The sequence below is a fragment of the Falco cherrug genome, chromosome 1 (genome assembly GCF_023634085.1).
Source record: "Falco cherrug isolate bFalChe1 chromosome 1, bFalChe1.pri, whole genome shotgun sequence".
NCBI lineage: Eukaryota > Metazoa > Chordata > Aves > Falconiformes > Falconidae > Falco > Falco cherrug.
The window spans coordinates 111,001,453-111,020,679 of NC_073697.1; the positions used below are offsets into that span (position 1 = coordinate 111,001,453).

General features: G+C 36.9%; 1 protein-coding gene across 14 annotated transcripts in view; it reads right to left on the bottom strand.

The window, feature by feature from the left end:
- BCAS3 (BCAS3 microtubule associated cell migration factor) overlaps positions 1-19,227 on the bottom strand; it is a 370,223-nt gene that overhangs the window by 297,036 nt on the left and 53,960 nt on the right. For all 14 annotated transcript variants that reach the window (XM_055719601.1, XM_055719623.1, XM_055719580.1 and 11 more), the window contains exons 9-11: positions 16,283-16,359; positions 3,402-3,478; positions 1,614-1,697 (exon numbers count right to left, since the gene is read on the bottom strand). In XM_055719601.1, coding sequence (XP_055575576.1) covers positions 1,614-1,697; positions 3,402-3,478; positions 16,283-16,359 — 238 coding nt within the window. The remainder of the gene's footprint in view (positions 1-1,613; positions 1,698-3,401; positions 3,479-16,282; positions 16,360-19,227) is intronic.

A 19,227-nucleotide genomic window follows, 5' to 3' on the forward strand; every position in this document is an offset into this window, starting at 1 on the left:
ATCCCTGGCTAGCACCACTCAGCAGGTAAGATCATTACCTTGGTCCTTACTGGCTTTGAAACCTAGTTATCCACGGTTTTTAGAGGTTAGGGCTATAAAAGCTGTCCTCTTTTTTCAGACTTTTTTAGTCTGTCAAAAAAAGTTACAACAGAATGGTGCTTACTTAGCCTTCGATGCCTACTGGAATGCTTTGACAATCATTATATGGTTTAAAAAAGCTTTGGCCTGTTCTTCTTCAGTCATGAGCAGCCTTGGCTTTGGCATCACAGTGATCCGTTTGTAAGATTTTACCACATCTGTTCAAAACTGTGGCTGATCATGCTAAGCCTGTTGGTTTTTCAAACTTATCTATGCTATAGAAAACATGTTGATGCTGAGATTGAAGGAGTTTGGGGAGATTTCCCACACACACCTTTTTTTTTCTTTTTTCTTTTTTTTTTTCCCTGATGATGAAAGTATGGAAAGAGAAACAGCAAATTTCCGACGTCTTCAGAGGAGCAGCAATTCAAGTTCTCCTCAACAATGTAAAAAACTGTGACTTTTCTCCACCTCCAGCCACAGTGAGATTGTGTTCAAAGCTATGCTGATGGAATATATTTGTTTTTTTATTTTGTTTTTACATGAGATGGCATGCCCTATGTCTCTTTTTGTGGGTTCTTGTAACTGTTGTTTTCTTCAGTGACGCTGAGCTTTCTGTTCTGTGCTGTCATTTAATTCCTATTATTAGGTTTGTTTTGTTGTGCATATCAGAAATGAAAAGGCTAGTGGTTACAATGAAAGCTTGTAATCAGCACGAAGTTTGCCAGACAATGCCAAAACTCACTTTGTGTGTGTGTATGTGTGTGAGAAAAAGAAATTACTTGGCAAAAAGCTGCAGGCAAGTCCTCAAGGAAAGGAGCAGCATTGGGGGGGGAATAGTAAAACAACAGTTCCACATACTCCTTGGCTCGTTTAAGAATTTTCCAAGCCACGGTCTTCTTTTGATACTATGAAAACCCAGACATTTCTCTGAAAACAGAGGGATATTATACTGTCATCTGAACTAAGAAAACTAGGCAGTGGAACCTATATGTAAACAGTCATTAATAAACTCTTAACCTTCAAAGAAATCTGCCAGGTAATTAATTAGCTCCAGTACTGCGCTGTCATCCTTCAGAGAGATTAAAACATATAATGCTAGTGTGATTTAGTCCAAAAAACACCAAGCACTTGTAAAGTCAGTTTTCATGATGCTAAACAACTAATAATTCACAATGTTGATTTCTAATCATGTAAGCTTCTAATATTATGACTAGTCATTCCACAAATCCATTTTACTATGATTTTCCTATACCAGGGGTCACTAACAAGAATAACTGTAGCTGTTTGTAATAAATAACATGTCTCAAAAATCAGTTCAGAACGACAGGAATACTTTGCGTAAAACAATGGCTACTCAGAGATTTGCAGGATCAGGACTACAGGCACAGTGCTAATGCTAGCATGTTTCTTACTATGTTTTCCTCTTTTGTGAACTGGGGACTTGGGGGTGATGACACACAGTACAATTCATCAGGGAAACCTAATAATTATCTTACATGATAACCTCTCCCAGCAGCAGATGATGTACTCACTTTGGCAGCACTAATGACTGTGGCAGTGTAAGACTGAATGTTGTCTCCACAGGCTCCACCACGGGATTGATGGCATCGGATCAGCTACAAGAAAGACAGCAACCAAGTAACTACTATTAAACTACACAAACCCATAACCCATTACCATAGCTCTTATTTATCATGTACAGTGTTGTGTTTTTTCCTACAAATAGCAAAAAGCCCTGCTGAGACACTTAACCCCTTTTTATAATCTTCTGGGTGCCACCCAGACTGTCGCATATTCAACTCCAGTTTTCAATTACAAGATGAGCAGTCACTAAGAATTCATAAACTTTGAAATGGTGGGATTTTTGGTCTGGCAGCAATACCACAAATAAATTTAAATAAATATAATCAAAAGCTTTAGCCATGTGTATGTAACATTAAATATCAGACATTCTAAGAATCCAAGTGTGGCTTTCCCCTCCTTTTTATGACTAGTAAGCAAAGAAATGACAAAGGAAAAGAGCTACTTTAAACTTTACATTTAATAGATTAAAGGAACGTACATGGGGTTTACTCTATATTGCCTTCCTTCAAAATTAATAAATCAAAACAAGACTCTTCTACCTGCCATCAACCTACAAAAGCAGTTTTTGCCTTTGAACCCTAACTAGCAATAGAAGCTGTGCTTCTGACTAAATAAAATGGCAAAAACCTGCAGATATTTGTTGCTTGCACACAGAACATGCTGTCTGTTTAACTACTTTAGCTAAAAGAAAATTAAAAATATAGTTAAACTAGGGAGAAAGGGGAAGACCACAGTGAATACACTCGGGAACACACAAGTAATTTAAACTCCTTTTGTGATATAATTCTTTTGCTGATCAGTGGCTTATATTTTTGGCAGCAGTACTTTTTAAATCCGAGGCTGACTGTTTAAGTTTTACAAAACCACATCACCGTGGCATTAAAAGAAAGGCAGGCCTGAATTTGGAGAGAAATCAGTTGTGCTTGAAAAGGTGTAACAACAAATACATTTCTCAAGTTTGTCTCTGATAATTTCTGGTTCAGCTCTAGAAACAGCTATTCCAGCCACAGGTGAAAGGGAGAAAAAACATCTGCTTTGCAATAAAAATAAGGCATTAGAAGCTGAATTTAAAGTTTTCAAACACTTCAAGCTTTAAATACACAATCACTTCTCTGGCTTAGGGCTGGGTGAAAAGAGTGGTAACTTTTTTTGCTTGGGATCTATTTTCTTTTTTTGCCTCTAGAAATAAGAAAAAGTATCAACACTCATTTTTTTCCTGGAGTCTAACATTTTCAGCAAAGGTGTTAAAAAGTGGACATTTTAATGCTGTTTCCTAATCTACAAAGTGCATTGCTGAGCTGTTGCAGACAAACCCACTGGCTCTGTCCAGACCCAGTTTCCCCAAACAGAACTCAGGAATCCTCAGTTGCCTACCTTTCAGAAGTGTCTATAATTAAGTGCTTTAAACTTTTAAAATGCAAAATGGGTTGATTATTGAGTGACCTTACTGAAAACACATGTTGATAGCGGTCTTCCCTGCCTATACTACTTACATATTTATGCCTTCCAAGTTCATGAGCTTAAATCAAATGTGCAGAGTAAAGATACGACAGATACAAGTATCAAAGCACAATGTGCCTCAAAGATAAGGTCTGTCATCATTATGCAACTCCTCTTACAGATCATCTTTTTCACATAGCTTTTTTCCGAGACTTTTCTTCCCCCCCTCATATATATACAAAAGTTTGAATGAAATCTAGAACCCAAGTATTTTTTGAAATTAAACCTTTCCTTACCTTATTTTCTGCATAAGCAAGCCAACGGCTTCCAATAGCAATAGGATTCATGTTTGGCCCTGGACAAGGATAGCAGCCTGAAAATTTTTGAACGGCAACATTAAGACATATTTTAATGACTTCTTACAAAGAATTCTATTTATTGCCAAGAAAACAAAAAGTCTAAACAAAATTTTCAATTGCTAATATCACTCAGTAAATACATGCATTTTTGTTCTTAAAGATAAGACTGTGGTTAGATGAGCTATTTTGAAAAGTTAATTATGTGTAAATACTTGTTTCTCCTTATGTTTGCATTTTTTTAATGCCATTTTGGTACAGCGGGGTGACGGGAATATTTAAATTTGGCAGGACTGGTTCTGTATCTTCATATTTTGATTAATTTTTCTTGATTTGATTTTCTATTGGTCAACAGTGTCTGTTCACTTCAAGCTCTTCTACATTTCTGTGGCATGAAAGGGTGTATTGTGCTTTTGGTTTTGTTTTTAATAATTCTATATACAAGCCCTTAGCCTCCCAAAATACTTTTGCACACACTTAACTTTACACAGAGAGAAAACCCATAATTCCTTTAAAATTAGTGGCAAAGTTTCTATTGTTCACCTGCTTTTCATCACCTTTGTATTATCATTAAAAATAGATACATACACAGGCATGAAGATGAACTTCAGATGGAGTGCTATTCCTGAGTATTAAAAGGTGAAATTACCTATACTATAAAGCCACTGAACGTAGCTGTGAACCAAAACATGTCAAGGCTTAAAATGAATCAGGTTCATGTTAAACACCATTTAATACATGAAGCCTGAGTTAAAAAACAAAACCTAAAGAACAAAAAAATCCCCCCAAACCAACAACCACGAATATCACACTATGAACAGTTAACATTAAAAATACAGAATTTAAAATTATTGAAAACATTTAGATAATGCTTAAAGATAAATTAAAAGCTTAAGCAATCCACAATTAAAAGTAGCATGGTGACCCTCATCCTAATGGCTGTTACTGTCCTATTTCTTTGTCCTGTTTCCTCTCTTGTTTTGCTTCATTTTAGATTAAGCTCTTTTGGTCGGCCGGCTGCTATTCCTACATCAAAACACAACCCTTGGCTGTATTTAGCCCTGAAACCCTACTGATGTATCTGAACTTTAGTATTCGAGCTCTGACACTGTTAAACATCTGTGCAACGTGGTTCCAGCAGGCTGATTTCACTGGGATCCTTTGTCAAGGTAAGAGTCTGAAAGTTCAGATAGTGAAGGCACACGGATGAAGCCACAAAACTGTTCACTAATAAGGGCTCTGATTGCAAGATTTGAGCTTGAGCATTCAAACTTAAGCTAGTGAACTAGGACTGCCAGCCATATGCGTAATGCCATTTACTAGACCTAAATCTGTTCTGGTACACTACAATATATATATAAAAGAAGAAATACTGCATAAGGGGGGGAGAGAACAGAGGGAACGAGGGGACTATCAAGCAAATGGTTAATCTCTGTTTTCATCAGTTCTTAGGCTAATATAGACAACTTAGTAATTCACATTCTCTCACTTGTTGGCCAAGAAACAAAACATTTAAAAACTTACAGACATGTGTGTCTGATTTAAAGGAGCCCTGGTTAGCTGATCCTGTATCACAGGCAGAAGGAGCACTGAGATCAGGCAAGCAGCGTATTAGAAGAACACATATAACCAACTGCAATTTATTGCATAAAATGCTACACAGCATTCTAAGAAGCAACTTATATTTAAAAAAACCCAACTCAACAGTCCAGCTCTTGATACCGGTATGCCATCCACAGTGAGAAAAAGCAAACCTATTTGCCACATTGTTTTTGCAAATACCAGGGTCTTTTTGAACAGGCCCCAAAACAGCCCAGAAAATTTAGTGAGGACAACAGACTTTTAAAACTTTAATGGCATTATTTTCAATGCTTGCCAAATGGTGAAAAAGGTGTGTGGGAGGGTGTTAACTCTAGCATGTAGGTGTAAGTTTAAACTGACATTTGACAAGACTTCAAGACACATTTGACGGCACGTTGTTGGGCTCATGCAGGAACAGCTGCTATACTGTCCGTGCTAAGATAAAACAGCACTTTATTTCACTTCTTAGAGCACAGCAGTGAAGGTATTGCACAATTCAAAAGATCATAGCAAGCTATTTCAAAGGTCATAAAGCAATGGAAGGAGAAAAGCAGCAATTCATCCAATTAAATCCATCTCAGGCCAGGAAAGCAAAACCAAGTGAATATTTTGTAAGGCCTAATCACTGCCTTGATCTCAGGAAGGAAAACTAATTCTGAAAAGATGATGCCACAAATGTTATTGCATTCCAGAAGTGCATAAAATGTGGGTAGCCAGAGCCTCTTAAGGAACAAAGCAAGCAAAAAAGGTTGTAAAGACAACCCTAGGTTGTAAATACAAATGTGTTCTTCCGATGACATTATAGATCAGGACCACTAAGGTTTTAATGCCAACTTCTGCTTCGGTAATTCTTATCTGGGTCAGTAAAGACATTCACACCCCCCAAAAATTATTTATTTTTCTTCCCTTTTATGTATAAGAAAGAGCATTAAAAGCTATCAGGTGATAGCCCTCATCATATAAATCTCTACAGTGACTTCAGAATCAGTCACTTGTGTTTCCCAAACCCTGCAAGCACCTCCTAACATCCTTGCAGTGGAAAACAAAAGGAGTATCAGCCAGCAGATGCACTGTAATGACAAAACCCGAGCAACTCAACAACACATAACAAAAAGAAAAGTCTTGCTTGGAAAAGGGAGCTGTTCTCAATTACTTCAGTGAACCGAAGTAAATGAAGAAATGCAAAAAGTATTATTCTTCAAATGAAAAATTAATCAAATAATAAAAACGTTACTTCAAGAAACTACAACTGTCTTCACCAACCCCACTGTAGGTAGTTTGTTCATGAGCTGGACGCAGTTGATCAGACACAGCTCCACACACAAATCAGCCAATTCTATTAATAACCTCCATAGAGGTCAACAATTCAAGTCAGTACTAAACTCTACTCGCCAGTATGAAAAAAAAGCATAAAAAAAAGAGCTATTTCCTCCCTTTCTTTTCTTTGCAAGTCTCTGCATTTTGGAAAACTGCAGCAGTACAAGGATAAACAAAGGGTTATACTTTATGGGAAGGAAAAGCAAATTGTTTTTCTGCTTTCCAAAAAAATAGCTGGAGTCAGCAGAACATCATCTACTAGGCAAATGAAAAGACAGACACAGCATGACCCATCAAGCTTGGCCATCCAATCATTACCAGCCTAACTCTCTTAAAGATTAACTTCTATTTCTGCTAAACTTCAAAACAACTGAGGAAAAAACCATTCTAAGCAATAACAGCAGCAACTTTAGCGTGTTTACAATAGGAATGAACATAATGAGAGTGCAGAACTAACTGTCAAGAAGACTGAAGTTTCCAAGTTTTAATGACAGTATGGAGAGGTCATCCAAGAAAAGATCACTCAGGGAAAGTCCTTCCAAAAGTACAGCAAATCAAGCAAGTACTAAAAAACATCTGATCTTAGAATAAACTTTACTGACTATCACCCACAAAAATATAGGTGAAAACCTACTGGAAACTAATTCAAAAATTTTTAAGCACACAGTTACTCTCTCCCTCTGTGCTTTCTAATCACACACCGAGGAGACGCACTACTTTAAAGCTGTGAAAAGGCAAAAGTAGAAAACAACTATTTTGAAAATCTGAATCAAAGTGCAAGTTTTTCTACTAACTTAACTTCCTATGCCCAAGAACTCCAGTCGGTGCTGGCCCAAGCAATGCTGATGGATAAGAAATGGGGTCCAGGTTCCCTCTGAACAGGGACTTTGCTAACAGCCGAGGATTTCACGGGCAGCACCCTGCAACCTCATATTCTGTGCCTTGATTTTCCTATTTCCAAGATGCAAGTGTTACCTACATTAAAATGGTACCACAGCATTACAATTTCTTAGTTTCTTCCCATATTTTTTTGTTTTAATAACTGAGTTATAAAATTATAGTATGAGATAAGCATATAGCTTCTGATTATTTGGATTCAAGAATTGGTTTAGTTTACTTGTTGCTGTGCTGACTTTATATAGTTGGTTTTACTGAGAATACAGGAATCCTAGAAGTTACTTAAAGTTCTCCAAAGAGCTACACAAATGTTTGCTAGATGAGTCAGCAAAAAGACGACGTTTATTTTACATTATTTTTCAGTTACCTTTACAAAAATTTCTACCACTCTTTGGAGATTCATATCCACATAACCATAATAAACCAAATCACCACCTCTACTCATCTCTGAAAATTCACGTAAATCTCCACTTCTCTGACTCTGGATCTTTCCATTGGTTTATGCTCCTACAGAAAACTAAGACTCCAGTCCCATCTTAAATTGTTGTCAAAAGCTCATCCTCTAGCTTCAGTAATGACAGTGTGAATACATAGACAGCAGCCAAGACGAGAAAACCAACACATTCCTCTCCTCCCACTTAGCTTTTAAACAAACAGTGCATTGGGAAAACACTGCTAAGAGCAACAGGGCCATTAAAAGTCATGTCAGCTATAACGGATTAAGCCAGTAAATCACAAAACACGCCACTTGAACCATATCTATTGAGGCAGCTCTACATCAAGCTTCATGGCTTTTTCATGAGAAAAAAGTTTAACACCACCACCCCCGACATATATATATAGAGATATATATATAATTTTTTTTTTATATATGAGTATATATATATAAACCCAAAAGACCACCTTGCCATGGAGAGTTGGGGCTAAAGACTGCAGGGATTCCTGACATCCATAAAAACTTGGCAGTCTGCTGCTTCACATCCAAGGCCACAATCTTTAGAATCCCACAGGCAATTAGAAGTCTATGGGCACTGACGCTTTTAATAGCTTGGTTCTTTAGGAGGACCAGAGCTGTGCATCTGTTATCCATGATACTGCTACAAGTCCAATCAATATCTTTGGGTGTGCTTCATATATGTGTCCTTCTCGTTCATGAAGTATGGATGATATATGTACTCTAAGGGACTCTGCATATATACGAAATATAATACACATCAACATGACCTGTTTAAAAAAAAACCAAAAAGCAATGCAGGTGGAGGGCCAGAATTTTAATAAAATTTTTCCCCCAGAAGCGAGCACTAACAGAGTTAAGGCTGCAATTTTTTCACTTGGTCCTTCTTCAGAAACATCTTACACAGCCTCAATGGCTCCATTAATGAAAAGCCAAAGACTATCTTATCATGGCAAAGTATTCAGACCTAAATATGCACTAGAAGGCACCATTTCTCTCTAGAAAAATCTGACACTAACAGTCAGAACTTGTCTGAGCTAAGTCAGAACTTATTTTCAGTTTACTTAACAAGGTACTCATAACTGAATATGGCTCCTTACCCAGAGTACAGCTGTACTTCTTTCTCAGACCTCACTAAAACAAACTGTAAAATGACATATAGCAATGTGTTGCAAATTAATCTGCAAATAATAAAGCTAATGGAATGAAAAAGCCAAATCAGAAGCATCAAGAACAACACTGATTTTCTTCAAACACATCCCAACATGCTTATGTTAAGACACTACCAGTTGTTTTTTAAATTCACAGCATATTGTAAGAACTCTTATTCCCTACACCTATTTTTATAGTTCAGAAAAAAAAATTATCTGTTTTTGATACTTGCCAGGCTTTCATTCCCTGTATCTTGACTTTGTTTTTAATTTTTAATGGAAAACATTTTTGTGAGTTCTTTTCTGTCTCCCTCCCCCTCCCCACCCCCCACCAGCTTAATACGAAAACTTCCTTTTTCCATAATTTTCATTGCTTGCTTTTCCCCAGTTCTCTCTGATTTTCTCTGCACTGATACATATTAATCCTTTTTAGGTATTAGTTTTAAGAATTATCTTCATTGTTACTGTAATTTATTTTTTTAATGGATACTCCACACCTTTCATTTGTAAGGAATGCATAATGTAGTCCAGTTTTAATTCAAGCTACTTCTTTGTGTGAGTGTTTATACAATATGTGGGTATGGCCAATGTTATTATAAAAATCTTCTTAGGATTTTGTCTCTAATCCCAAACCATGGAAGAAATTGCATTGCTTTTGAGTATGATGAATATGACATTGGGATAGGGTACAGCCAGTAAATATGAGGAATACTGGTTAAGGCAGAGGTCTCCAAGGCCAACCTACATCTTAAGGCAAAACTAAGTGAAACCTTCCTGAGCCAGTTACTGGAAAAACAAGGTTTTTCTGTTTCAGTGTGTGGAGAGGTTTTATGACATATGCCATCTTAAGTGCATAGGGTTTTTAAGCACACTTTTCTGAGCAAATTCTAAAACTCGTTAAATTTTCAACCAAAATTATGTGCCTTTAATCATCTGAAGTATTTGACAGATATCACTTTAAAAATCTGTGAAGCTGTGTATTTTTAAATAAACAGCTACAATAACCTCTAAAGCTATGCTGCTTTTCAGTCACTGCATGTAGCTTATAACCAATTAGTGATTTTTTTTTTCTAGGTCTTATGAAACATACAGCACTCTGTAGTAATAAAATTACAAAACTACATTCTTAAGTCTTGCAATCCAAAGCAGCCAGAAAACAAATCCATGACAGAGAGCATAGAAAGGGAATGTACAATAAATAATGGGTACAGTGATACTGTTGTTGCAAAAGCATTGTTTATTCCAAGTGAAACAAATCATATAAGTTGTTTTATCTAATATTTTTTGTTTGTTTGGGTTTTGGGGTGTTGGGTGGTTGGTTTTTTTTTTTGCATCACCGAGCAAACCAAAATTATTTGTTTATAAACTGTATAAAGTAATATTGTTTATGAATTCCTCTGGGTTCTTCTAGATGAAAGGCCCTATGTAAATGTTATTACTCTCACACTGTCATATACCTTGCAAAACTCTTCTATTGTTCTTGTACTTCCTTCTGTTTAAGTATCACCCATAAAAACTGAGCAAAAGAGCAAACCAGCAGGATGCAACCTACTGTGAAATCCTGCTTGCCTTTATTTTTTGTTGTTTGTTTGTTGTTTTTTTTTTAAATCATAGTGACATTATCATTATTAAAACACTAAAAAGTTCCACTTCTGGAAATACAGTGAAAAAGTAAAGCCACAAATGCTACATGGCTTTAAGCTGAAAGAGGGGAAATTTAGATTAGATATGAGGAAGAAATTCTTTACTGTGAGGGTAGTAAGGCACTGGGACAGGTTGCCCAGAGCAGCTGTGGATGCCCCATCCCTGGAAGGGTTCAAGGCCAGGTTGGACAGGGCTTAGAGTGACCTGATCTAGTGGAAGGTGTCCCTGCCTGTGGCAGGGGGTTGGATCCAGATGATCTTTAAGGTCCCTTCTGTCCCAAACCACACTATGATTCTATGACATGCTGTCATCACTCACCTCTGCAGGGCAACAATCATAACACATCATGGTCACAACAGACCCAGCCATGCAAAGAGGTGCATTTTGTGCTGTTCTGCATCGGAAGAACAGAATTCCTCACACAAGCTGGGGGAAGGACCACAGCTCACGATTCTTCTAGTTGTTACTGTTCTCATCATCACCACTGCTATTGTTGTTGCCATTATTATTATTACTACTACTATTATTACAACAGGGAAAGGAGGTCTCTGTAAATTCTCTCATGACATTTTTAAGTATTCTACTGTTACTCTACAGGTCTAAAACCAATACCAGAGCTTTTACGAAAAATATCTGTGGCCTTTAATGTTCATTAGGCTTGGTTGTTTAGTTTAGCACAAATTTGGCTGATTCCAGAGCAAACTATGTTTTAATCTTGGGTTTACTTTCTTTTTTTGTTCAGAGAATTGGACAACGATCAATTATAATGTTACTATAGAGGTTGTTGTTTCTGTACAGGACAATGTGAGTAAGATGGCTTTGTTTTGGCCTTTAACATTAAGGATTTGGGTCCTTTAGATAAAAATAACTTACACAGAAACAGAAAGCACTTCCTGTTCTACACATGGTTTTTAAAACTGTCAGACCCAAGATATATGATAGATATATGTCTTGGGTATCAATGCCTGCTTTCTGTCTTCACACAATTTTTCTGTTGTATTTATACTTTTCTGCAATATAGCAAAATACCCTCTAAGCAATGAAGACATATGTTTCCATGAATCTACCATCTAAAGACCCTTAAAAAAATTATTTCAACAGCACCCTGTAACACTGATACACTGATTCCCATATTCAAGAAAAAAACACTTTTGTAAATAACACTGTTAAAAAGTAAAGGTAAGATCAAATCAACATTTCTCAGGGAAGACAGTTACAAATGACACAAAGAGGTGAGCATTCATATATATATATATGTGTGTGTGTATAAAAATAAAAACTGCTTATATAAACAACTCATGGGAACATACTTGGCTTCTCTTCACTGATCAAGAAAATATATGCCTTAAAAAACTTTTGATCTAAACTGAAGTCTCCCTCCACAGGTACAGGAACCCTATCAATTATTATACTGTGTGGGACAGCCAGGATAAATGCCACTCACTGATCACAGTTGAGAAGGGAAATATACAAACAGAACTGAAGGAATGTGACTCTTCAGGCATTAAACCTTTTCATAAGACATCCAGTGTTTTTACTTCAAACCAAAGAGACCAAACTGCTCCCTCTGTGCTGATCAGGGAAAAGGAATTCTAACAAAGCTAACAAAAATGTACAAAAAAACTCTAGATGATTTCCAGATCAGACCTGTGACAAACTGAAACCACTATGTTATTTCTTGCATGTGAATGTCAGTGAAAACAGGAATACCAAACCCAAACTGCAGATTAGAGTTTAGGTTTGGGTTTTTTGTATTTGTTTTGAGAGGTGCAGGTGGGGTGCATTTAACATATACTGAATAACTTTTGGCTTGTGGTTAGGCAAGTCTTTTGAGACTTTATATACAATAAAGTACTCTGACTAAAATCTGGAAAATTACCTCTTAAGGCTCTAGCTGTACAGCATCAATAGAAATGTGGTGCCAGCTAATGGCTGCAATAACTGTCTTCATCCCTAGAGAATAATGGATGGAAAATATATCAATATGAGGAGTGGAAGGGCCAGAGAAACTGAGCAAGCACTAGTTATCGGACACAAAGATGATGCCACATGCATGATGTTATCTGTGATAATCTTTGCTTAGGGCCCAGGGGGTGGGAAGGATATTCTTTATAGAGAAGAAACTATCCATCAGGCCATATTCATAATCATCAATGTTGCACTAAGTAAGCATTTTTGGAGAAGGGTTGAGGAAGCACTGATGTAATAGAAATCAATGAAATTCAGCTTTTCGCATCTATTGTTTAGAGCAAAGTAGAGGGGGGGAAAGCCTGTACATCACTTTCGTTTCTGATTGTTCAATCATATGCAGTGTTCAGAAAAAGGCTCTGAAGGAAATCTTAAGTGAACCACAATAAAACACATAACTATTTAAAAATCTATTTTAAATCCACACCTTGACAATCACAATTACCAAAGGAAACACATTTTTATCGTAAGCACCAAATGAATTTTTTTTTTTTTTAGTTTGGCCACGTGAGTACTTAAAACAGTGCAGGATGCAAAATTACTGTTTAGCTTTATCTTCCTCTTGATGCAAGTCCTTTCTTCGCAAGATGGAGTTGGCTCAAGTATAAGAACAGTAGAGAACAGAATGCCCTAAGAAAGTTACTGACATGAGTTCTTTGCAGACTGACACTATACCTTTCCTTAGCAGATATTTGAAAATGAGAATACTATCTAGGGTATATTATAGGGTACCCTGGTAATTTTTCTACAATACCTACAGTATGTTTTCCCTTCAAGCTCAAGCACCTGTCTTAACTTCAGACACCAAGACGGGAGCACCTGTACACAAATAGAATGTGATGGCTCTCTGCCATTCAGGTCAAATCAGCACATTTCCATCTAATCACATGCAGAAAAAAAAAAGATTAGTACTATGTAAAATTTGCTCAAGAAAAATCAGGAAATGCAGGAGTTAAACATTACAACAGCAGCATGAACTTGACCATGTTCTACATCCTGAATATTTTATAGTATATTTATTACAACAATATATTAACCACAAAAATAAAAACAGAAAGACAAATATTACTCATGTGCAACACAGCTGCATTAGCATTTCTGAGGAACACCGAAGCTCAGAATTTCTGACACTGTTTTTAACAGTACATTCTGCATTTAATTTCTATGTATAAATAGTCAACAAAGTGGATGAGAGCTTCTGCTTAATTATGTTTGGTTTTTAGCTGTTTCATTGAAGTTCTGAGGCTCCCATGCCACTTAGCTGATATGGATGGAAGATGTGATTTTCACATCATCACCAAATCTTCTTGAAAAAAAGACTTTCTATGCAGTGGTTTACACAGTAACAGGAATGTCTTCAAAGAGCCAGTGATCCTCATTTGGGTTTTTTGACCTTTTATGCCATCACTTCTGACCGAAAGCAGTCAGATAACACAGCTGAGAATCTTCTTCATGATGAAAAACTCTCTGGGCAGCCAGTGACATTCTCACTGCCACTGTCCAGCTGAGGTGCACCAGGATGGGTCCAGATGGACTGTGGGCAGACTGTCCCACAGAGCAGGGATACTCCAATAATAGAAACAAAGAGGCCTATAAGACCTTTCACCAGGCCTCCTTTTCAGCGATTTCTACTTTCCCAATTTAAACTGACATTGCCCTTTCCTAAATTAAAAAAGAAAAAAAAAAAAACCACCAAAAAACCACCCCAGCAGCACCGAAAGAGCGAAAGAGCTCAGTTGCTGGCCAGTTGGCTGACTATCAAAAATCTATGCAGCTAACTAGGTAGCTCGTTTACATCACATTTCAAACACATCCGAGTAACTTAAGCCTCTAAAGATATACTCTTATGTCGAAGAGATTTCAGCACATATGAAATCTGAAAGCTCAGACAAAAGCTTTTCTGCAGCCTTCAACATGCCAGAGCATAACACCCGCTCGATAGCATAAGCTATTAAGTGAAACAACTAAGCTTCAAAATGCTCCAGACAACTCTTCACCAGCACAGGTCCAAGAAATCCATTCGTCTAGCAAAAAAGCACGTATCTTTTTGCCCAGTCACACCCTGTCACTGTCCATAGGCAAGCTGGGCTGGAGACAGGGGCAGGGCTCTGGCCACAGCAGCTCCAGACGCTTGCTACATCCTGCAGCTTTCCAAAATGCCCAGTGCAAAGCGAGGGGTGTCTTTAAATGAGCTTTAGAACCCCAAAACCAGAACAAAGTTTCAGAATGCCTTGAGCTTCTCATATTAAAAAACACAGCCCAGCTGGAGAAGCACACTGTGAGTAGTGACATTTCAGGAGTTTGGATTTTCAAATATTTTGGTAAATATCTCCAAAAGCTTTATTTTATCCTCTTTAAATTCCACCGCTGTCCCACAAAAATGCACTGCAAATTGAAAGTTATGGTCAGGAATAGGATACCCCTGTTCCTCAAAATAAAGTTTAGTGGATTAATTTTTAAAAACAAATTGCAGTATCATTTTTTAAAACAACAACAAACCATAACTGGAATTAGAAGAGCACAAGAATTGTCAGAATACACACTTAATGGAGTTTTTTTTTACTTTTGATCTAAAATAAAGCAAGGCTTGTACCCCAATTCTCCGTGGTGGGATAAAAAGGAGGAGTGAGGAATAGAAGGACATAGACAACCCTTTTCCCGTTTGGCTCTCATCACCAAACCCCAGCAGAACCCAAGTATCTTACATCCATGTATAGGAAGAAACTGACACCTATTGGCAACTTTAATATTACTGCATAAAGCTGCTTTTCAAACTATTACAAGAAACAGCTTCTCCTAACTAGATTTTTCTTTTAATACACAGATAATATAAAAAGATAATAAAACTTTCCCAACCGTGAATGAAAATACATCCAGAAAATTTCAGACACTGACAATAAAACTGTGACCCTACTTAAGTAAATTATGATCCCTCAGTAACCTACAGATTTTAAGAGCTTATTCTAATTGATAGACAGTAGCGTTAGTCACTAACTTCTTGGATATTTTTTTTTTCTGGGGTGAATCCTGGGTGTTTAGCATTACAACATACACAATCTTGGGAACAGGTAAATGACACGCTAATCCTAACCACGTCCTGTGACAGAGCAGAGCACAAGCAGTAGAAAATACACCGTTTTTCTCTACTACCATATCAGTTACTGTGCTACAGAAGTTAAGGCAGCAAAGGGACGCTTACAGTAGAGGAACAGCTTTTGGAGAACACCTTACCCATTACAATCTGTTGCCTTCTATTAAGCAGGAAGTTGTAGGGTACAGAGGGATAAAGGGGACTCTGAGCAAACTGTTCCTTCATGCTCAAGATACATGTGAAAGCAACTGCAGGCAAATACCTGCCTATAGTTTTTCTACTGTAACACTTCATTGACCTGCTCAAGCTCTGGGGCCTGCTAAAGTAAGGACACATTACAGAAAACAAAGGCCTAAGGAATCACTATTGACGCCTTTGCAAGCTGCTGCTTATGTATAAAAGCTGAAACTCAAAACCCGAAACTTCTGCACATATTTGTGCAAAACGAACAGAAGAATTTTTCAGCTACTTATGGATGTCAGTGTAGGTGCTCCTCCCAACAGTGAGAAACTAGTTAAAGCAGTGATAAATATGCAAAAGAGCCAAAGATTCACAGCGCAACATCTGCGTTTTTTTTTGAAGCAACAGATTTCCTTAAACTCAGAATGAGTTCATGGAGACTTGCTTCGAGGATTTAGAAATAAAAACAAAAAAACCCACACTGTTTTATCTCATTCCACCACTAGAGCAAGAAGACTGAACCAATTAGTATACATACTTGTAACGAAGAATTTTTTGGTGAAAGTACAGCTGTCAAAGGCAGCAATTTTCTCTTGCAGGACTACGACGAGTATCCTGAAAACACAGAAATAGAATGTGTACTTTAAACATTAAATGCACTGGTTTAAAGATTCAATATCTAAATGTAATTATTTCAAAAGCATCAATATAGAATCTACAGTGATAAACTGCCAGGTTACCAATACGTGGCAGTTATTGAGGATTCTCTCTCATCCCAACCACATAACCTTCATTTCAGGAAGTACACAGATCTGATACAGAACAACACAGCATATTTATGATATACCTCCTGCAGTAAAAGCTCCATTAAAAAGAAAGAATGGAATTGCAAGGATCCTGAATTACTTTCAATGACTCAAATAACAATCAAATCAACAATCAGTAGAACACAAGCTAAATTTGAAATAATCCCATTGCCCACCTCATTGCAAATTTATTAAACCATCTTATTTACTAAAAGCAGGGGGTGGGGGATGTTCTCATACCAAGAACACCAACAAACTAAAACAGTTGAGAGAAGCAGAATCTGTGTCAATTAGCAAAGTTACAGGTGTATGTTTATGTATTCACTTGTACATGTACACGCTTTTATTGTAAAATACCTGTTCATTACTTGAAATAAAGAACAAAAGCCACGTGATCACTATGCATGCAATACTGCACTGTCTAATCTAAGAGAGGCCAAAGATGCAAACTGGAAAGCGAAGCATCTTGAAAGCTTTAGAACTAGCATACATCTTCTCCTACACTGACAGCTTCCCAAAACAAAGTTCTTAAACTCTTGAAATGAAAGAATCACGTAGGAGGCCAACAAATAAACAGATAATAACCTACTAGCTATCTGGAACATTTGGCAATATGACATGGTTAAGAATCTGATTATTCTCTCATTAGGAAAAATATTAACCTATATTTTTTAACTGGCTGACAATGTGGAGCATTATTAAATGCTGTTCCATTAGTTTTAATTGTAAAGCTTATGATGTGGAAAAAAATAATCACATCTCTCAATTAAAAATACACACTTAAATGTTTTATCTGAAAATTATGATTACATATTACAGTATAGGATAATAATCTTTAAAACGATGAATTACATCAGTCTCAACAAACATCCTTGGGTAAAGGGTGATGCTTATCTTCCATCAGTGTGAAAACCAGCTAATAGCGCCTCCTTTTTTTTTTTTTTGTCCTATTTTTAACTGCTTAGCCACAAGAACACCTCCTCCTTAGCCCAGGAGAGCTCACTACCTCTAAGACTCTTTGGTGAAGGACTACACTAAAATCAAAACATACACCTTACCCACGTGTTGCTGATGTTTTCAGACACATAAGTAAGTTTTTAAGTCATTATTTCCACCTAGAAAACTGTACTAATGCTCCTCCAATAGGCATGATTTATCCATGTGTCTGCGATTTAATATTGCTATTATTTTTACCAACACGTTTGTGAAATAACGTAGATTGCACCTGTAGCTCCCAAGATGACTCCTGAAGCCTGTTCAATAGGCTGGTGTAATACTAGCCACTTTCTACTTATCCAATACAGAAGCTAGTTAAAGCAGTAAGTGGTCTCTGTCTCAAATTCTTTCAGGACTCTGGTTTATAACTTCTCGCCCTGGGACTCTGTCATGGCACTGTTTATCAGTATGCCTCTATCTAGAAACAAGAAGTACAAATTCTTGGAACGAAGGCAGAAATCCATGGACATTTTTGGATAAAAGTCTTTCATATTCACAGATTTGCAGACCCAGCACGGGAAGCACATGTACGCTTTCAGAGCAAGCAGCTGACTTGCCAAAAGGAGAGGGCAGAACACGTAGCTCAAAAAGAGGGATTCAGATGTGTTAAGTCATACAAGAAATGAACATACGATTTCTTATTTGCTCGTAGCACTCTCATTGTGAAAAAGATGCTTCCCCACCCCCTTCTAATTTACAAATCTCTATTTTTAAAAGTTATAAACTCTGCATGTATAAATGAATGTTAGTTTTGGACAAATTAATAGTTTTAGATAAACGCCTTATCTTCCAATTGCTTAAACTGCATGGGAGAAAACAGCAGAAAATGTATCAGTTCTAACTTCTTCCACAAGGCCTAAAAGAAAGTTAACCAATGAAAAATGGAAAGACTTTGAATGGACGCGCAAATTTAATGTACATATAGAACACCTATGTATATTTGATTGTACTATTTCCCAATACTGTAGATTTTTGTTTTTTACTCTTTGAAGATGTGCTGTCTTTCTGTATAAATGAAACCTACCAGTTGGATGATTCTAGACTATAAATACATAAATAATAAACAGTTCTCCCTTCTCCAACTCAAGTTTTATTTTTAAATTCAAATTTTGGACTCCATTAGTCTACAGTACAGTTAACGCACCATAAGCACTGCACTTGGCCACATTTAATGCATTTTCAATCTGAAACAGTGAGCTTTCCTTGGATAACAACAGAATCTGATATGTTCCAGAAAAGCAGCTACCCTGGATACAGCCACACAGCTTTGAAGTAGCTTTTCCATTTTTACCACTTAGGAAAAGAAACATTAGCACCTGGAAAGACTTTCTAGTTGGGAGAAACTTTGAATGATGATTTGCCTTTTGACTGTTTTTACAATTGGATTTTTCTTCTGCTAGGAGGCCAGACTGGAAAGATTTACTATCATCACAGTGTACACAAGGGAACTTTAAATTTTTCAAGGGACAGTTGCACAGATAAGTACTGAACTTCTGACAGCTTTTAAAGGAACAGTGACCTATTCTTAGCACAAAACCACTTCAGTGGAGCTATTTTTTTATATAATAATCACACCTACATCCTATAAGAAGCAGATTGACAGGGATAACAGAAACTACCATCCTTTACTATTTTAAACATTCATACATCAAAGTATCTTCCTCATTATTAATTAGTAGTG